A 17,560-nucleotide genomic window follows, 5' to 3' on the forward strand; every position below is an offset into this window, starting at 1 on the left:
ATACCCAGACGAATGGTCCATCAGTTAGAGTCATGGAAAAATACGAGAGAGTAATAACATGGTTAAAAGAGAAAGTACTGGTGCAAGACATAGACTGGGTTAAGATAGATCGAACAACTCAGGAGCCTAAAGAGACAGTTCACGAGTTTTATGAGAGGTTACTGAAAGCATTCAAGCAGTACAGTGGGTTGGACGTAATGGATCCTAAAGACATAGGACAGTTTGTGTCGAAGTTTGTTCTCGGATTGAGACCAGACATAAGCCTGATGATTCAACAACATTTAATCTGCTGGCAGAACAAACCTTTGGATGAAATTCTGAGGTATGCAAGGTACTGTAGCGATGAGATAGATTCAAAGGCAAAAAAGCTTAAGGAAAAGCTGATGTTGGTACAGATGCAAGCAGCTGGAAAGGGTGGACAGCGGCAACAGGGAACAGGAACGCAAGCAAAGAAACAGAATAATCAGAGCAGAGATGAGGAAGAAAGACAGAGACCGAGAATGGATATTGCGACACTGAAAAAGACAACAAGGTGCCATCAGTGTAACGAGGTGGGACATTGGAGACGCGAGTGTCCTTACAATGTTGAGACAGGGGAATTAGAACAAGAAGAGGAGGAGGTTCAGAACAACGCGGTTAAGGGAGCAACAGTCCCGAAGGGAAAGTTTATCAAAGGGGGGACTCAGACTCCTCGAGCCCCGTTTCCTCAACCGCCTCGCATTGCAAATGGAGGGAAAACCTATAGACAAATGCCATTGTTCGTAGGAGGAGAAGAATGCTACTACGTTGATCCTCTTACAGGGCAACGTGTGAATAGGGAAGAAGACTGTACTTTAGGAGCAGCCCTGAAAGTAGATCAGAGAGGACCATACGTAGAGGCTGAAGTAGCTGGATGTCCTACGACCTTTTTGGTGGATACGGGAGCCACTAGATCCACGTTGAGATCAGCGGTAGTCCCAGGTCTGCCAATATCAGGAGAAATGATTCAGGTGGTAGGAGTCGCAAACAAGAGGATGACGAATCCTCTGACGGAACCAGTGTCAGTGAAGATAGGGAATTACAGTGACGAACATCAGTTTGTGATCTGTGATTCTAGCCCGGTGTGTTTACTAGGAAGAGATCTGTTGTGTAAACTGAATTGCACAATACATTGCACACCTGAAGGAGTAGAAGTGCAGACCAACGATGAAGATGCCGATTTTAAAGTTGTAAACTCGCAGGAATGCGTGGAACTATATCCTACCTTAACAGTGGAGGAGCTTCCACAGGATTTGAGGGAGAAAGTGTCAGCTGAGGTGTGGGATTTTACTGGAGAAGAAATAGGACTGATTAAAGGGGTAGAACCAGTAAAGATCATGGTAAGACCCAATGCCGAGTATCCAAGAACACCACAATATAAGTTGACACCGGAGACGATTGCCGGAATAAAGCCTGTGATCGAATCCATGATTAAACAGGGAATACTGAAGGAGATCGTGGGTAGTCCATGTAACTCCCCGATTATGGGTTTGCAGAAGCCTAGTGGAAAATACAGAATAGTGCAGGATCTTCGAAAGATTAATAATATTGTTGTCTCATGTTGTCCAGTGGTACCGAATCCATCAGTGATATTATTTCAGATACCGTTCCAAGCTGAATGGTTCACCGTGATAGATTTGTGCCAGGCTTTCTTTTCGATTCCTTTAGATGAAGATAGCCAGTATCTTTTCGCTTTTAAGCTGGAAGATCGCGTTTTAACATGGTGTCGTATCCCTCAGGGGTATACAGAAAGCCCATCGATTTTTAACCAGCTATTAAAGAGAAATCTTGAAAGTCTAGTGCTGCCCAAGAACTCAGTTCTGGTCCAGTACATAGACGACCTCCTAGTTGCGTCAGAAACTGAGGAAGCTTGCAGAGTAGACACCATCACCTTACTAAATCATTTGGCCGAGAACGGACATAAGGTGTCTCCAAGTAAATTGCAATATTGTCTTACCGAAGTGCAATACTTGGGCCACAGGATTGAAAAGGGGAAACAGAAGGTGTCTCCAGACAGAATAGAGGCGATTATGAAAATGAACGCGCCTAAAACACAGAGAGAAGTCAGGATGTTTCTAGGCATGGTCGGTTATTGTCGACAGTGGATAGCCAACTTCTCACTGAAGGCAAAGCCGCTATTACAACTGACGCACAAAGGAGTGAGTGATCCGGTACCATGGGACAAAGATTGTTTGATGGCGTTTTTGCAGCTGAGGGAGGACTTATGTCGCGCCCCGGCTTTGGGAATGCCTGATTACACAAAACCATTTTTGCTTTACTGCTGCGAAAGAGAGGGATGCGCGTTAGCAGTTTTGGCCCAGATTCATGGAGATGCGCGCAGGCCAGTAGCGTATTTTTCGGCTACATTAGATCCAGTAGCCGCAGCGTTGCCCGGATGTCTCAAATCCGTAGCTGCAACGGGTGTCAGCATTGAAAGATGTGAAAGCGTGGTAATGGGACATCAGTTAGTGGTGTACGTACCGCATTCTGTGGAATTGTTAATGACCAGGACGAAGACTCAGCATCTGACGAATAGCAGGCTCACACGCTACGAGCAAGTCATACTGGCTGCCGAGAATGTGACCCTAAAAAGATGCTCTGTCTTGAATCCTGCAACTTTGATGCCACTTCCAAATGATGTGGATGATGAAATTTGTACAGATCATGATTGCCTTGATGTGACTGAACTATGCACCAAACCGAGACCCGATATCGTAGATGAGCCATTGGCTGACCCCGATGAAATTTTCTTTGTTGATGGTTCATGCGTAAGAGACGATATTGGTCAGCTGAGAGCAGCTTATGCAGTTTGCACGATTACCAGAGTTGTAGAAGCCGCTTGCCTGGAAGGAGTACATTCCGCTCAGGTAGCTGAAATTATTGCTTTGACACGTGCCTGTTTAGCAGGTAACAAAATTCGAGTCACCATATACACCGATAGCCAGTATGGTTTCGGGGTAGTTCACGATTACGGGCAGTTATGGTCTCAAAGAGGTTACATGACCTCCTCGGGTTCTCCCATTAGGAATGGAGAATTCATGAGACTATTGTTAGATGCATTGCAAGGACCATCAGCTATTGCAGTTGTCAAATGTGCTGCGCACACGAAGAATGTAGACTTTGTGTCGCAGGGCAATCGCTATGCCGACGAGGTAGCGCGTTACTGCGCAGAACAAGGATATTCTCACACTGATGTGAAAGTGGGGGGAATCCAAGAAAGAACTGAATTGACAATGTTGTTAGACACTGTAGATACGTGGGATGAGCTAAAGAGTGTTCAGGAGAATGCACCAGATGAGGAGAAAAAGGGCTGGGAAACAGCTGGGTGTATAAAGAGCGAAATGAATTTCTGGATTTCTGCAGATGGGAGAGCAGTTTTACCAAATGAACTTGTTAGTCCAATGGCAAGGAAATTGCATGGATCAGCACACATAGGTAGAGATGCTATGGTGAGAGTATTCAGACAAACGTGGTTTAACCCTAAATTTAGAGTAGCGGCAGAAGCAGTATGTCAGCGATGTGCAATCTGTCAGCAACTAAACGTAGGAAAGAGAACACCAGTCACATTGAGTCACATTGGGAGGTCTGGGGGGCCTTTCAATAGAATGCAGCTTGATTTCATAGAAATGCCTAAATGCAACAGACTCAGATACGTTCTTGTGATTGTCTGTATATTTTCTAGACGGGTTGAAGCTTACCCTACACGTAGATGCGATACACTTACAGTAGCAAAACTGTTACTTAGAGAGTTGATACCGAGGTTTGGGGTGCCATCCTCTTTGGAATCGGACAGAGGAACTCATTTCAACAGCGAAATAGTGAAGATGCTATGCTCAGCTTTGAGTATCGATCAGAAGCTCCATTGCAGTTATCGACCAGAAGCTTCAGGGATTGTAGAGCAAATCAATAGCACAATTAAGTCCAGACTTGCCAAAGTTTGTTCATCAACATCCCTGAGTTGGCCAGACGCACTACCAGTGGTTCTTATGAGCATACGTAGCACACCAGATAGAAAAACAGGTCTCTCTCCACATGAAGTGCTAATGGGGAGAGCTATGAGATTGCCATCGGTTCCGACTGCAGCGTTATTGAACATCACAGACGACTTGATCTTGGACTACTGCAAGGGACTATCTGATGCCATTAATTCTGTGTCCCTCCAGGTCCAGGCTGCAGAGGTTCCATCAGCACAAGACTTGTGCCATGACCTGAGTCCGGGGGACTGGGTTTTGGTGAAAAAGCATGTCAGGAAGAACTGCTTAGACGTGCGCTGGCGAGGACCATTTCAAGTCATACTTGTCACGAACACTGCAGTGAAGTGTGGAGGCCTGCCAAATTGGATACATGCTTCACACACTCGAAGAGTGCCAACACCTCTAGAAGAAACAGCTCCTCTCTCGGATGAGAGTCCAGCGGAAAGCGGAGAAGCCATAGAGGGAGAAAGCCAAGCTGTAGAGGTGATTGAAGAGGCTGAGACTGTGTCGGAACAGGTCGACGAAGGTCAGGACACCAGTGAGACCGAAGTCGCCTCAGGAGAAGAAAGTAACTGGGAGATTGAATCGGATACTGAACAAGCTGAGAGTGACCAAGAGACAAGTCCAAGAACGAGGAGCAGGAGGACAAGGAGTGACGAAGCTAGTTGGCCGGAGAGAAGGAGGAAGCCAAGCTTAAAAGCACAACAGGAGAAAACTCTTGTCCCAATCTCTGAAGAGTTAGATCAAGAGGAAGAAACTACAGACTCAGAGAGTCCAAGAAGATCGAGAAGGGTACGTGTGCCCTGCAGAAGGTACGCCACCCCAGAGTGGACTTATCTAGCAGATGTCTTGGGGACAGAAATCTGGGAGAGTGAAGGAAGTGAAAGTAATCGATCACGATCCATTTGTGGCAGTGGAGATATGGATGTTGACTCCTGGACTCGAGACTGAGGGATTACTGACTTTCACACTTCCCATACCCCCATACTTGAGTCGGATCAAAGATTTAGTGCTAAACAGATTACAATTTCCAACATTTGGTCATCAAATTCCGGAAGAAGAAGAAGAAAAAGTCATTCGTTTTGAATTATTGGAACTTATTATTAAAGCTGCAGGTACGAGAATAATTGTTGATGTATAAAGACTTTGTATATAAGTTATAAAGAAGAAGATAACCTAGCGCCGAGTGGAAAGAAGAATAAAATTAGGGATTACATTTAGAGGACGGAGAAGGGTTAGGGTTGTCTGTTGTTAAAGATAAAAAGACATTGTTGCGAAAAAGAGACTTTTGTTGATAAAGAGCACTTTACAAACTGAGAAGAAAATAAAGCAAACCAAAGACAGAAAAAGAAAAACTTTCGCAAAAGAAGGAGTTACGCTGTTTGATGACATGGAGAACGACAACCCAAACCGAAAAGCAAAATGCATAGTAGGTACACTTATAGCAGTAGTAATTTTTCTCATAATGACAGTAGTGACCATATCATACATAGTAGGACATGAAGCTGATAAAGAATTAGCAGATGTAAAGCCTGTAACGACTTTGAAACCTGCTCTAGATGGGAAGAAGGAGGAGAGCAATGTTATCCGTGAAAAAGCGTTACTGGTAGATGAAGCTCGTAGGTTACACGTAGACGAGTCACAGGGAAACTTTAGGTCAAATGCATATGCCAAACTATTATACGAGTATATCGATGCCATGGAAGCCAAGGATTGCTACGTTTGTATGCAATTGCCGGCTTCTGTAGATGAGGGCATCCGATATCATCATCTCCCACTGACTTATGGGATAACATGTAGTTTACTGCTTAGTATATTTTATGGTAGAGAAGGATTTGAGTACTACTTTTCAAATTATGATTCGGTACTGCCTGAAGTTCCGAATTATAAACAAATGAATAAGTGGGACTATTACAAAAAGGAGGATAGACTAGCCAAATTCTTCCTTCCTTGGGATACATTAGATACATCATACGCACGCAGAAATAATCTGACTTGCAAAGTGTCAGAGATTGAGAATAAGTTCATAGGACAAGTAGATGACCGATACAGAAGGCAGAAGATTCTAAAAATGTCAGGACAATGGAAAACTGATTGGACCGAAGAAGAGAAGGCACATAAAAAGAAAGGGAGCAATGGTCCAATAGCTTTGGATAGAACGCAGAAGGGAAAGTTATGTTTAACTCGAAGCAAGACATATTATGAGAATGTATTTGTAGGTGAAGTTAATTGCGAACATGCTTTTCGATTAGAGTACTACACGAAAGATTTCATGAAGGAGATGCAAGTGATTCCTAATGTATATTTTGTATGTGGAAGAAATGCCTATGTAAGACTGCCTGACAATTGGTATGGTTCGTGTTACTTGGCAATAGTCTTCCCCAAAATATATCATGCAAAGGATTTAGCGATCATAGAAGGAAAGGCTTCGACAAGAACGAAAAGAGAAGTAGGAGATGCAGAAGTAGTAGGAGACGTATTTGGAGCGATGTTTCCTATGTTAGGTTTAATACTTAACGATGTTAAGATCAGGAGACTAGCTACAGTCGTAGATAGATTGCAAGTACTGCAAGGTCATTAATGCTAATAGAAGGTGAGATGCAATCGATTAGAGCAATGGTTCTTCAGAATCGACTTGCTCTTGATGTGCTATTAGCAAAAGAAGGCGGAGTTTGCAAGGTTTTGAAGGTTCAGGAATGTTGTACTTATATTCCTGATAATTCAAAACCACTTGAGAAGGTTATAAGAAACATTACACAGATTCATCAAGAGATCGAAGATTTGTCAAAAATAAATGTTTGGGAAAAAGTAGGTCATGGAGTAGGAAAGGTTGGAAGTTGGTTTGCCAATCTTGGTAAAAGCATTATATGGTATATATTAAAACCTGTATTAATAGTATTGATTTGTATAATCACATTGTTAGGATTTGTGAAACTATATAAATGGTATAGGACAGATCGGTTACAAAGATCTATGAGGGAACAAGAAAGGAGATTAGCTGCTTTACAAGATCAACAGTATAAAAGTTTAAGAGCACTTGAAATGATGAAAAGAGGAAATGATGTAACTAGTTCTGTTTAAAGGTGCTATTCAAATTGCATTTAGTGATGACGCCTAAAAGTCATCAAAGGGGGGAACTGAGAGAGCGCAATTTGAATAAAACTTATATCCGAGTCATATTTACAAGTATATTGTATAAACGTAGGAATGAAATGTATATCGAACGTGAAGTTGACGCTTATAGCATAAAGTTAACAGATGTGACCAAAGTAATATAGGGAATATATTCTGTATTCACTTTAGAATGCATTAGATTTAGAAGGCCCGTATACGTAGTGGGCTAATGTAGAAATGTGTAGAAATGCTCACGAACAGAAGAACGTGCAAAGTGAAATTCATGTACGTGTGTAACTTTGAATGCAGAAACGGCGAGAAATGTAACATGGAGAATTGTGCAGAGAGCATACATATAACGATGTAATAAATAAGAATATAACTTTATATTCTACGTAATTAGTATTCTATGTAAAATGTATTCACTTATAAGCAAGGGATTTGCTAAATACGATCATATATAAATGTATGTTAAAGGTTATACTGAGTAGAAGAAGTTTGTAGGAATGTTAGAAGAGTTTTAGGTCATTTGTGATTATAACCTGACTGACCAAGGGTTCGCAGGAGTGTAGTCCGCTGTATGTAATTTAGTGGGCTCACAGGAGTCATGAATAGCTTGATGTGAACGTGAGAGCCAAGGAGTCTAGCTCTCGTTAGATTTAAGGTGACAATGTCGGACAGAGTTTATTGCCTAAACGTGAGAGGAGACGCTTGGAATTTGAGTCTTGTTTTGAAATGACCATTCACAGGACCAAGAAAGGTTACATACATAGTCGTAAAGAATAAAGTTCTGATAAGGTGATAGATTTTGCTCCGAAAGTGTCAAAGGTAAAGTTGAATGAAGTCACCAGCAAGAAGACGAAGATGGCGTCTAAGGAGAAAGGTCAACTTAACGGACGACGCGAAGAGACGAAGCCATGGAAAGAGCTGGAAAATGACATCATGGGGGAAAGTCCGTGGTGGGCGTCGAAGGGGCGTTCCACCCACACTGTGAATGTGTATTTTAGGGACAGCACCCCGGGGAGAAGATAGCGAATTGCTCAGAGCGAGAGGCAAGTTAGAAAGAGCAGATGACTTGAGCAGATGCGCTGAGAAAGATCAGAGCGCAAGGGAGCAGTAGGCCGAGGACCCTTAGAAGAGCGGATGGGTAGGCAGAGAGGGTACTGCTTCTTAAACTTAAGTTACCTTTAGAGGCTAAGAGAGTTTGAACTTCTTAGGGAGTCAAACTGCTGACACCTTTTTAGGGTACTAGAAACTTGCGAAGTAGGGATGTCACTTAGTATAGAGTAGGGACAGATTTAACTTGATTATTTTTTCTCTTTCTGTAGATGACGCAGAAGAACCACTTCATATCGATGCTTTTTAATTTGCTGATTTTGGAACTGACTTTAATTGTATTCGTTTGTAGACTGAGGTTCTTTAGGGAATATATGTTCCTTCTAGTTCCTGTATATTTGATGAATTTGATCCTGAGAGGATTGTATTTGCAACTTTTCTTAATTTTATATTAAACCTTTTAAACTTTATCAGTTGTAAGTGGTTCTTCAGAGTGGCGTCAGTTAATGGGGTTTATCTAACCTATGCGGGGTTTGTCTTTTACTCAATGACAGACAACAAGCGATCCAAAATTGACGAATGAGATAAGTTATCAAATTGATCATAAAAGATATTAAAATCTCATTCCCCGCAGATCTTAACAACAAGTGATTTAATACACCACCCACACTCACAGTGTCAAAATAGAGCCCCACCTGTGGGCGCATACTACTACAAGAAAATAAAAGAACTATTGAAACCACAACCTCAATTCTATCTATGTATGCCTGGAGAATCTTTTTTTTTGCATCCTTCTCCCTAGAACTTGTAACAGCAAATACATTAATGATTGTCTCTGGCAAACAAGTAAACTAAACAAGCATTTGCAATGTAATAGGTCTCGCATTAGGAAAGTTTGAGCTATTGGTATTGTAAATGGCAAAGTAAATGGCTAAGTTTTTATTTATGTGTTGTTTTTGAAAATAGCGAAATTAATAGCTTTGTCATTTACAATGCCAATAGTTATAGCTTTCGCAAATGTGATACCTATAGCATTTGTAATGCAACATGTACTCCTCTGTAAATCTATTATCTTATTTATCATAAAATGCAACTTGTTTCCCTTCTTTAGACCTCTGCCTAACATATATATCATATGGGGAAATGCAGAGCTAACCAGAACTGCCGGCGTACATACCACACATCTACAGGTGTGCTTTTAACTCTCACATTCCATTCCATCACAATGTTAAGCACACGAGGGAGAGTGCTGTACAGGTATTGGAAGGTGCAGGTAATCTGTGACGGAGTCAAGTCTGACCGTCACTGGGTTGCAGCGGCCGTGGCACCAGCAGATTAGGAATCCCGTCGAAGGACAGCCGCCACTGCAGCCTGGATTGATAGGACTGACCTGGAGTGGTTCGAACTTCTCTCGTGACCTGAGGTGAGCCAGATGCCTTGAAGAGAGTCACCGCCGATGTGCCAGTCATGCAGCGATATCTGGCTGAGTCGGATCATTCAAAACTCAAGAACAGTAAGCGTTGTTGTTTTCCAGCTACTTGTTGCCGCCCACCCCGAATGTGTGACAGTCTGTGTAATAATAATACAAATTATTCGGAGTGCGAAATCAGGGGAGGCTGCTGCCACTCCAGCAGTCTGAGACAGTGTGCGTGCTCACTTAGACATGTGGCTCCTCATCCATGACAAACAGTCCATGATGCTGTTTGTAATATTCCAGCGTTTCCTGAAAAATTGAATATTTTAGAGATTTAGCAAGTGCCATTGTTTAAAGTCGGGAAGGGTTGACAGGACGCAATGAGGAACAGAGGAATGGGGTCGTCGGGTGGAGCTGGGGTGGTAGAAATTTACCCCTCGCCCAAAATGGAACAAACTGAAATTACAGACTCAGAATGTCTGCGCAAAATCACCTCGGAGGCTAGATAAACATGCAAGCTAATGCTTTAGACAGTGGAGGTACCCCTATAAAACCGCCATTCCAGGGTTTAGCAGCTGATTTAGGACTTGAATTCCCCATAAAGAAATGCCCATCAGCTTAAACAAGTTTGCTAGGAATTGGATTACAGAAAGCATTTGGAGGATTCACACTCCTCCCGCCGGCCTGCGACCAGGAAGTCAGGCAGGCCGGGCGGGACAACCGGAAACAGGAAGTAGGAGGGCGGGAGCCTACCCCGCCTCCCACGGAAGAGCCGCGGCTGTTTGGAGCACCGGAACAGGCAGGAGCCTACCCTGCGCCCCGGTGCCGAAGGAGGGAGGAAGAGTCCTGCTACCGGGCCCTGCAGCTGCCGATGAGAGGAGCCACCGCCGCACCAAGGAAGCCGGTGAGTGTGGCTTCGCCTTGTTGATGATCTGCGAGGGGCATGTGTGTGTGCGCGCGCGGCGGCGGTGGGGAGCTGTGTATGTGTGTGAGCATGCGTGTGTGTGTGTATGTGTCTTGGAGTCTGTGTGTGTGATTGTGGGGGGGGAGAGGGGGTGTGTGTGAGCGAGTGTCTGTCTGTTTGTGTATATGTGTGCCTGAGCTGCGAGGGTGGGGGGGCATGTGTGCGCGTGCGGCGGTGGGGAGCTGTGTATGTGTGTGAGTGTGCGTGCGTGTGTGTATGTGTCTTGGAGTCTGTATGTGTGACTGTGGGGGGAGAGGGGGTGTGTGTGAGCGAGTGTCTGTCTGTTTGTGTATATGCACGCGCATGTGCACGGCGCGGGACGGGCGCGGGACGGAACGTGCGCGTTCGCGCACCCAAATCTGCCTTCAAAAGCTCGTCACACTTTCTTGTCCTCATTCCCCCGAATCAGATAACTATAAGTCTCCAACCTGGACGCATCCTTCGGATGCGAATTCCAGGGCGAGACCTAAAAACTAAGGATGAAGCTGGAAACCACAAGCAATAGGTACGGTGTCTGGTGTCAACAGCAGGCAGAGATATTGAGTTAGAAGCTCTTCAAAGTGCCTGACTCATATCCATTTTGTTCTGTGCTTTTAATTTCCTGACGTGTGCTGGAGGAGGTAAACTAGAAATTCAAATATATAGATTTTGGGCAAATTAACATAAAATGGTACATAAAGGAAGTCGTTCCTTTATGGAAGTCGGTTGTTTTTCATTCACAAAGCAGCGCGCACCTGGAATGGTTGAATGAAAAAGTCAGACGTATTTTTCCTCCTTTAGGTATTTGTTATTTCAAACACGAATGTTGATACATATGAATACCATTTTTTAAGACATTCAGAACAAGCAGTTCAAGTGTATCTGTTGTGCTTATGATGTTATTTTCCCAAAAAGCAAAAAGCATGAATCTCTTTTTTTCAGTTTTATTTTCAGCAAACTCGACCCGAAGGTTATGGAGCGCTTTACAGGAGTACCAGTTATATTACACTCGGACACATATTTTTAAGGTAATGGGAAATTAAGTGATTTGCCCAGAATCACAGGCTATTGAGCGGCCCTGCCGAGACTCGAACCTGGATCCACAGTTCCAAAGTCGGCAGCTCTGGCCAAAACGCCACATCGTCTCTTTAACACTTGATGTATGGAAGCCGACTTCGGGAAGGGAGTGTATGCAGAGCAAGAGGAGACATTGTTCAAACAGAAATGTTCTGAGCAGGATTATATTGAACACAAGACATCAGAGGGGTGTAGAAAAGAGAGACTGCCTGAGATGAAGGATGCTGGGGATACTAGAGGGTAGGGGGGGGGGGAGGAGCAAAGTAAAAGAGATGAAAAAAAATGGATCTGACATTTACGCACTGTGCCCATACGCATACCAATTATAAACACTGCTTGCATGCGAAGGGAAAAGCTCAGCTTTGCTGCAATTTAATATACAGCGCATGGATACCTTCACGGGTGGTTAGCTACGCTCTACAAATTCACATCGAAGTAGCGTACTACTCGCCAAAAAAAGCACTTCAACACCCCATCAGGGGTAACAAGCGCTATATAAATACAAAACTTTTTTCCTCTTCTATCCTTCCGCTATCCTTCCGAATGCAAATAACTGACTAACTTATGCACCACTTACCGCATCGCTGCTGCGGTGATTTTTGCGCTACGCGGGTTTTTTGCAAAAGCCGCGTTAGATGACGAGCTCAGCTCGTCATCCGCACACGCCCCCCGTGGCTGATGACGAGCTGAGCTCGTCATCAGCATCGAAGGGGTTAAATGACTTTCATATTTCACTATACTAATTCAACACTAATCCTTTATGGGTCCCGGAGTAGCGTGCTACTCGCCGAAAAAACGTTTTGACGCCTCGTCAGGGGTAGTAAGCGCTATATAAATGCAATTACAATACAATACATAGCATAACATAAAATAGCATGGCACAACATAGAAAAGCATATTTTAACATAACACAGCATATCATAACATAGGTACTGGCCTCAGCTTCATATGGTAAACGAATAAACTCAGCTCTTAGATTCCTCATGGAAACCGGTCTCCAAGAAAGGTTTGGCTACTTTATGGACAGCGGTTGTCAGCAAAAATAAAAAAAACACAGCTCTACAAGCATTTCCCAGCACTAGATAAGCAGTAAGTCGTGCACAAGATATGGAATTAGATATTCACAGAAATGCATACTATATGTACGTTTCCCTCTGAGGGACACATTAGGAGCATTACATAAAGTGCTGCTGGGAATTTAGAGGGAACAGAAAAGTCACAGGCTCCCCTGAAGGCCAGTGAGTAAGGAATGAGCGACACTGATTGACATGACACTATAGGCTTCTGTTATCTATAGCTGAGGAGAGACAAGAGGCCTGGTTCTCAGATTGTTTACATTTGAATTCATCTTTCTTTTGGGAGGACTTCACTCAACTTTAGGAGAAAAACTGCACAATTTCCCATACTCCAGTAAGACAGAGGACATTGCTGAGATTTCTCCTGCTACCCTTACAAAGCTTGTACTCATTTCATATTTTAGCAACAAACAATATTTATTTATTATTATTATATATTTTTTTACAGAGTTTTATATAGCGCAAACTTGACCCGAATCAGGTATCAGAGCGCTTTACACGAGCACCAGTTGCGTTACATGAGGACACATTCATTTCACGGGGAGATTAATTGATTTTCCCAGAATCACAGGATGTTCAGCGTCATTGCTGAGACTCGAACCCAGTTCACCAGATTCGAGGTCGACCGCCCTAGCCGTTAGGCCAACTCCTCTCCCTCCTCTTTTGTGGTTTTCATATAGTGCCATCAAAGCCCTGCGAATGGGCGTCAGTGCGCTTTCCAAGAAATCGGAAATGCATGATATTCTGCAGCAAAAAAAGAAACATTTGTGAAAGTCACCGATACATTGGGACAGATAAGCCAGAGGGTTGAATTAGAATAAGAAACTGTCATTCAACAGGGGCCCAGTAAGAATTTCTTTAAGGTGGTTTTGAATTCTGCAAATGGCGGGCCCAAGTGATGCGTGGCTATAATAGAATTTCAGATTTTAGGAGCATTGCTGGAGAAGGGCCAATTTTTCCTTGCAATATGTCCTGCACTTCGGAAGAACGAGAGAAACCCCTGGTTTATCTCGTACATCCTTGTTGACTCCAACCATTTTCAGTTTGCTTGCTAAGTGTCTGACGGCCAGATGTATCAAAGAGTTTTCCTCATTCTGTGTCTATGGGAAAATGCGTTAGTACATATGGCCCCAAGTTACCGACTTGCAGAACTTTGCATGTGATGCACGGAGTCATGTAAGTGCTTCATGCTTCTAATGGAAGCCATTTTAGTGGTGTTAAGAGTGAGAAGACGTTCCTACTTTCCTTTTACCAGAGATGAGACGAGCTGCAGAGTACAGGACTGATTTTAGTCGAGCAAATCGAGAGCATAGAAGCCTATGTATAGAGCATTACTATGCTCAACTCTTGACATGACCGTAGCTTGGGAAATCTTGATTTGCGAGAAGAGTGTCATAGTTCGTAGAGTTGTGAGTAGATGGCTGGCACTCCTAGCTGCTGCCTTTATGTGGGTATCAAGGTTAAATACGGTAGAATGGAATGCAGGGAGATGTGGTGTATATTTATGTGGTTTGTAATGTGGTGGTGGTCATCTTTAGATAGTTTTAGAGGGATATACATTTTGCTTAGGGGTGTACAACTTTATATCTGTGTAAAAAGCTTACAATTTTGTTTAGGTTTCTTTGCTAGTTAAGCTTACAAAAAAGTAATAAGCAAACTTGCAGAGTCAGAAATGTGTAAACTATTGCCATTCTACACAGGAATCTTTGCAAAAGTTAATCCTCAAAAAAAATATTTTGTGTGTATTTTCCAGCTTGGCTAAGTTTAATTATAGTGAACATGATCTTAACCACATGCGCGCTGCTCTTATTCTGCTGGTATGCTGACTTTTTAAAAAAGCACTTTACATGACGAGCTGGGCTCGTCATCAGTGTGCGAGGAGGCTACACCATGACGAGCCCAGCTCGTCATCAGCCTCGAAGGGGTTAATAATCAGTGACACAATATCTCACATTGTGGAAAAAAAACCTTGCATGGATAAAGGTGAACCAGGAAACCTTCCAACCTTTGAATGGGTTAAAATTGAATACTCTGCAGGTAGGGAAAAAAACTCACTTCTCTGGTTTAGTGACTGTGGATATGCAGACACAGGTTATCTTATAGCAAGAGATTCAGGGGTAATCAAACCACACTGCTTTACTCATGCAAAATGCAGAGAAGCCCTCACCTATAACAAGGGCGGCTTGCACCAGCTTCAGGGAAGGGCTCATTAGAATCTACGGGTTCAATTCCTTTTCTAAATAGCCAGTGTTTCCTACAATTGGTAGATTAGGGGTATGAAGAGCTTTTAAAGCAGCCACAAGGTAGGCAAATGTCCTCTCCTCTACCAACACCCACTTTGTATATTTCAATTCGGCACCTGGGTTGGACAATAGCCCAGCAGAACAAGGTGAGCTGAAGGGTATCTGGAGGAGAGTCCATGTCTCATCTCTTAATGTTGAGATATCCTTGTATCCACCTTTATTTCTACTGGGCCTAGCTTCTCTTGGATAGGCTATGACATACCACTGCCCAATCAAGCAGATTCACATATAAAGCCTAGTTAACATGGGGTACCTCTACATGAAATAGATACACATTGTTATTCTACATACTCTTACTATCTTGCTTACTTACAAAACAAGTACAGGAGAACAACAAGTAAGATTCTGCTGACTGAAATAGTTTTCCAGATCAAATAGTGTATTGCAGACCTGGCGATAAAATGCAACAAGTATTTATATCTGAAATGCATGGGAATATATCTTCTTTGGTATCAACGGTTATTCGTCAGTCTTACAACCAGTATCACCAAGGGTGTCAATTAGGGGTAGTAGCCACTATCTCTGGCACCTCCTTTGGAACTTCTGGTTACAAGAGTCCTTAAGGTAGTGTCTGAGCTGGAAGTAAAAGGTCTTGGAGCCATGTTAACTTTCTGTAGTTCCACTCCTTTCCCTCCCGCCAAATATCAGCAAATTGGGAAATGTTCCGGGGCTGGAGGAGAGACAGGTGGTCAACCATGAGAGGACAATGAATGCCAAAAGGTGCATGATGTCATTTCTGCCACCCCAGTACTTTTGATGAATTTACATCCATTACTATCATCATCCCCAAAAACACAAAACGTGCAACAGATCTGGAGCCTTCTGTTGGAGGCACTCACCGCTGGCACTCTCCGGCGTGGAGAACGAGATCCTCGTTATTTTTTGCGCTGATGGTAAGTTCGTGTTCCGTCGAGTTGAAGACGTCCAGGAGTAGGTGACACTGCCTGGTGCTGAGCGGAGAAGGAGAAAGAATCCCAGTTAATGACAGCTCTTACAAATGTGTGAAGCCTCTAATGCCCTATTAGTTTAACAACTACAGTCTGAAGCGTTTTCTCGAGAGTGGCACGGGGTTCCCATCCTCAATACGTGGAGAAATCGCAAAGAGCTTGTGCTCGAGTGAAAGGCCAGGTTGAGGACACCAGCATACACTGAAATTGGAAAATAAGTGGCACTCAAGATTTTGTACATTCTTTTATGCCTAGGATTTAAAAAAAAAACACTACTTCAAAAAACACAAGAGCAACCCAAATGTCCATGCGAAATGGGTATTAAGTATAGGATAAAAAAAATCACATGATATATGACAAAACACTACTATTCATCCTAAAGTAACATTGTTTTTTCTGATTTAGGTTAATTTTAACATTGAATAATAATGCCATGTCAAAGGGTTTATTTTAAAAGTCTTGAAAATAAGTTTTCAAAGTCCGGGTAGTATGTGGCCACACGGGGCGAAGCTATCGTTTGAGCAGCAGATTACATGCACCGGGTCCTAGCAGTGCAAGGGACCTACTGCACCCCAATTACTGTCCTGCTTGCATTGGATCCACAGTACCCTTACTAGGTCTCTGTTGTTTTAGCTTTTATTCTTTGATTGCCAGGCTTCCCTCGTGCAACCATCCCTGCAGGGACTTGCCTCTACGAAGGCCAAAAGAAACAGGGCCATGTGACCCCCCCTTACCATGAGCATCCTTCCCATAATCCATCACCCATCTTCCAGCATGCACTTAAGGACCAATGTAGCATCTAGAAGGTATCAATATTACTGCAAGCAGACTTTAGAGCTCCCAAACTGTCCATCTCTAGTCACAGCCAAACTTCCAAGAGCCACAGACTAGCACCTCATTTTCAGAGGTGTCCTGAGGCTAAGAACATATGCCGCCAGCTTTAGATCTCAGACTGCCCCATCCATCCTGAGGCTCTGAACAGAAGCCAAGTTACATGTTCTTACAAATCCTACATTTACCTGCATGATCTTAATTGCCCCACTAAAGCACACCCTTAGACCACACCCTGCATGCACCTTCCCACCTTGGGCCCCACACTCACTATGTACATCCACAATAGTCTTTAGTGTCTGCGCATGATCCTAAACATAGTGTCTGCCATAGTGACAGATAGATAGCTGTGGTCTAGTGATGAAGTTTGTGACCTTGAACCTCAAGGTGCATGGATTCTGATCCCAGCTTTGGATTTTGACTAGACCGTAGTGTGATTCAGAGCAAATCTCAATTTCACCTTGACTGAAAATGTAGAATAAGTTTCTTGCCTTCGCTAACGCTCTTTCTGGTAGTGACACCATCTAGCCGCAGGTTCCCCCCCTTTTGAATATTCCTCAAATGACAACCTGGATCTGGAAATGTTTTAGCAGTACCTTGCTGCGCCTTCAGGAAGCCCTGTGCGGCTCTGTACTCACACATTCTGTGCCAGAAATTACATGCAGAGCCTATATTGGTGCCACCCCGCCCGTCAATGTAATTTGCTATCAAGGCGTTCTGCGTCCCCAGACACAGAGTCCTAAGCGCAAATTACTTGTGACCAGTGTGCAGATTCCTAGATTTGGGATAAAATTAATGGATAGAGTC

General features: G+C 43.3%; 1 protein-coding gene across 1 annotated transcript in view; it reads right to left on the reverse strand.

The window, feature by feature from the left end:
• The window catches only part of TRAPPC9 (trafficking protein particle complex subunit 9), a 2,581,727-nt gene that overhangs the window by 1,082,283 nt on the left and 1,481,884 nt on the right, over positions 1 to 17,560 (reverse strand). The window contains exon 19 of the mRNA XM_086966259.1: positions 15,815 to 15,925. Coding sequence (XP_086822385.1) covers positions 15,815 to 15,925 — 111 coding nt within the window. The remainder of the gene's footprint in view (positions 1 to 15,814; positions 15,926 to 17,560) is intronic.

Source organism: Lissotriton vulgaris, chromosome 4_1, assembly GCF_964263255.1.
Source record: "Lissotriton vulgaris chromosome 4_1, aLisVul1.2, whole genome shotgun sequence".
In the NCBI taxonomy this organism is placed as follows: domain Eukaryota; kingdom Metazoa; phylum Chordata; class Amphibia; order Caudata; family Salamandridae; genus Lissotriton; species Lissotriton vulgaris.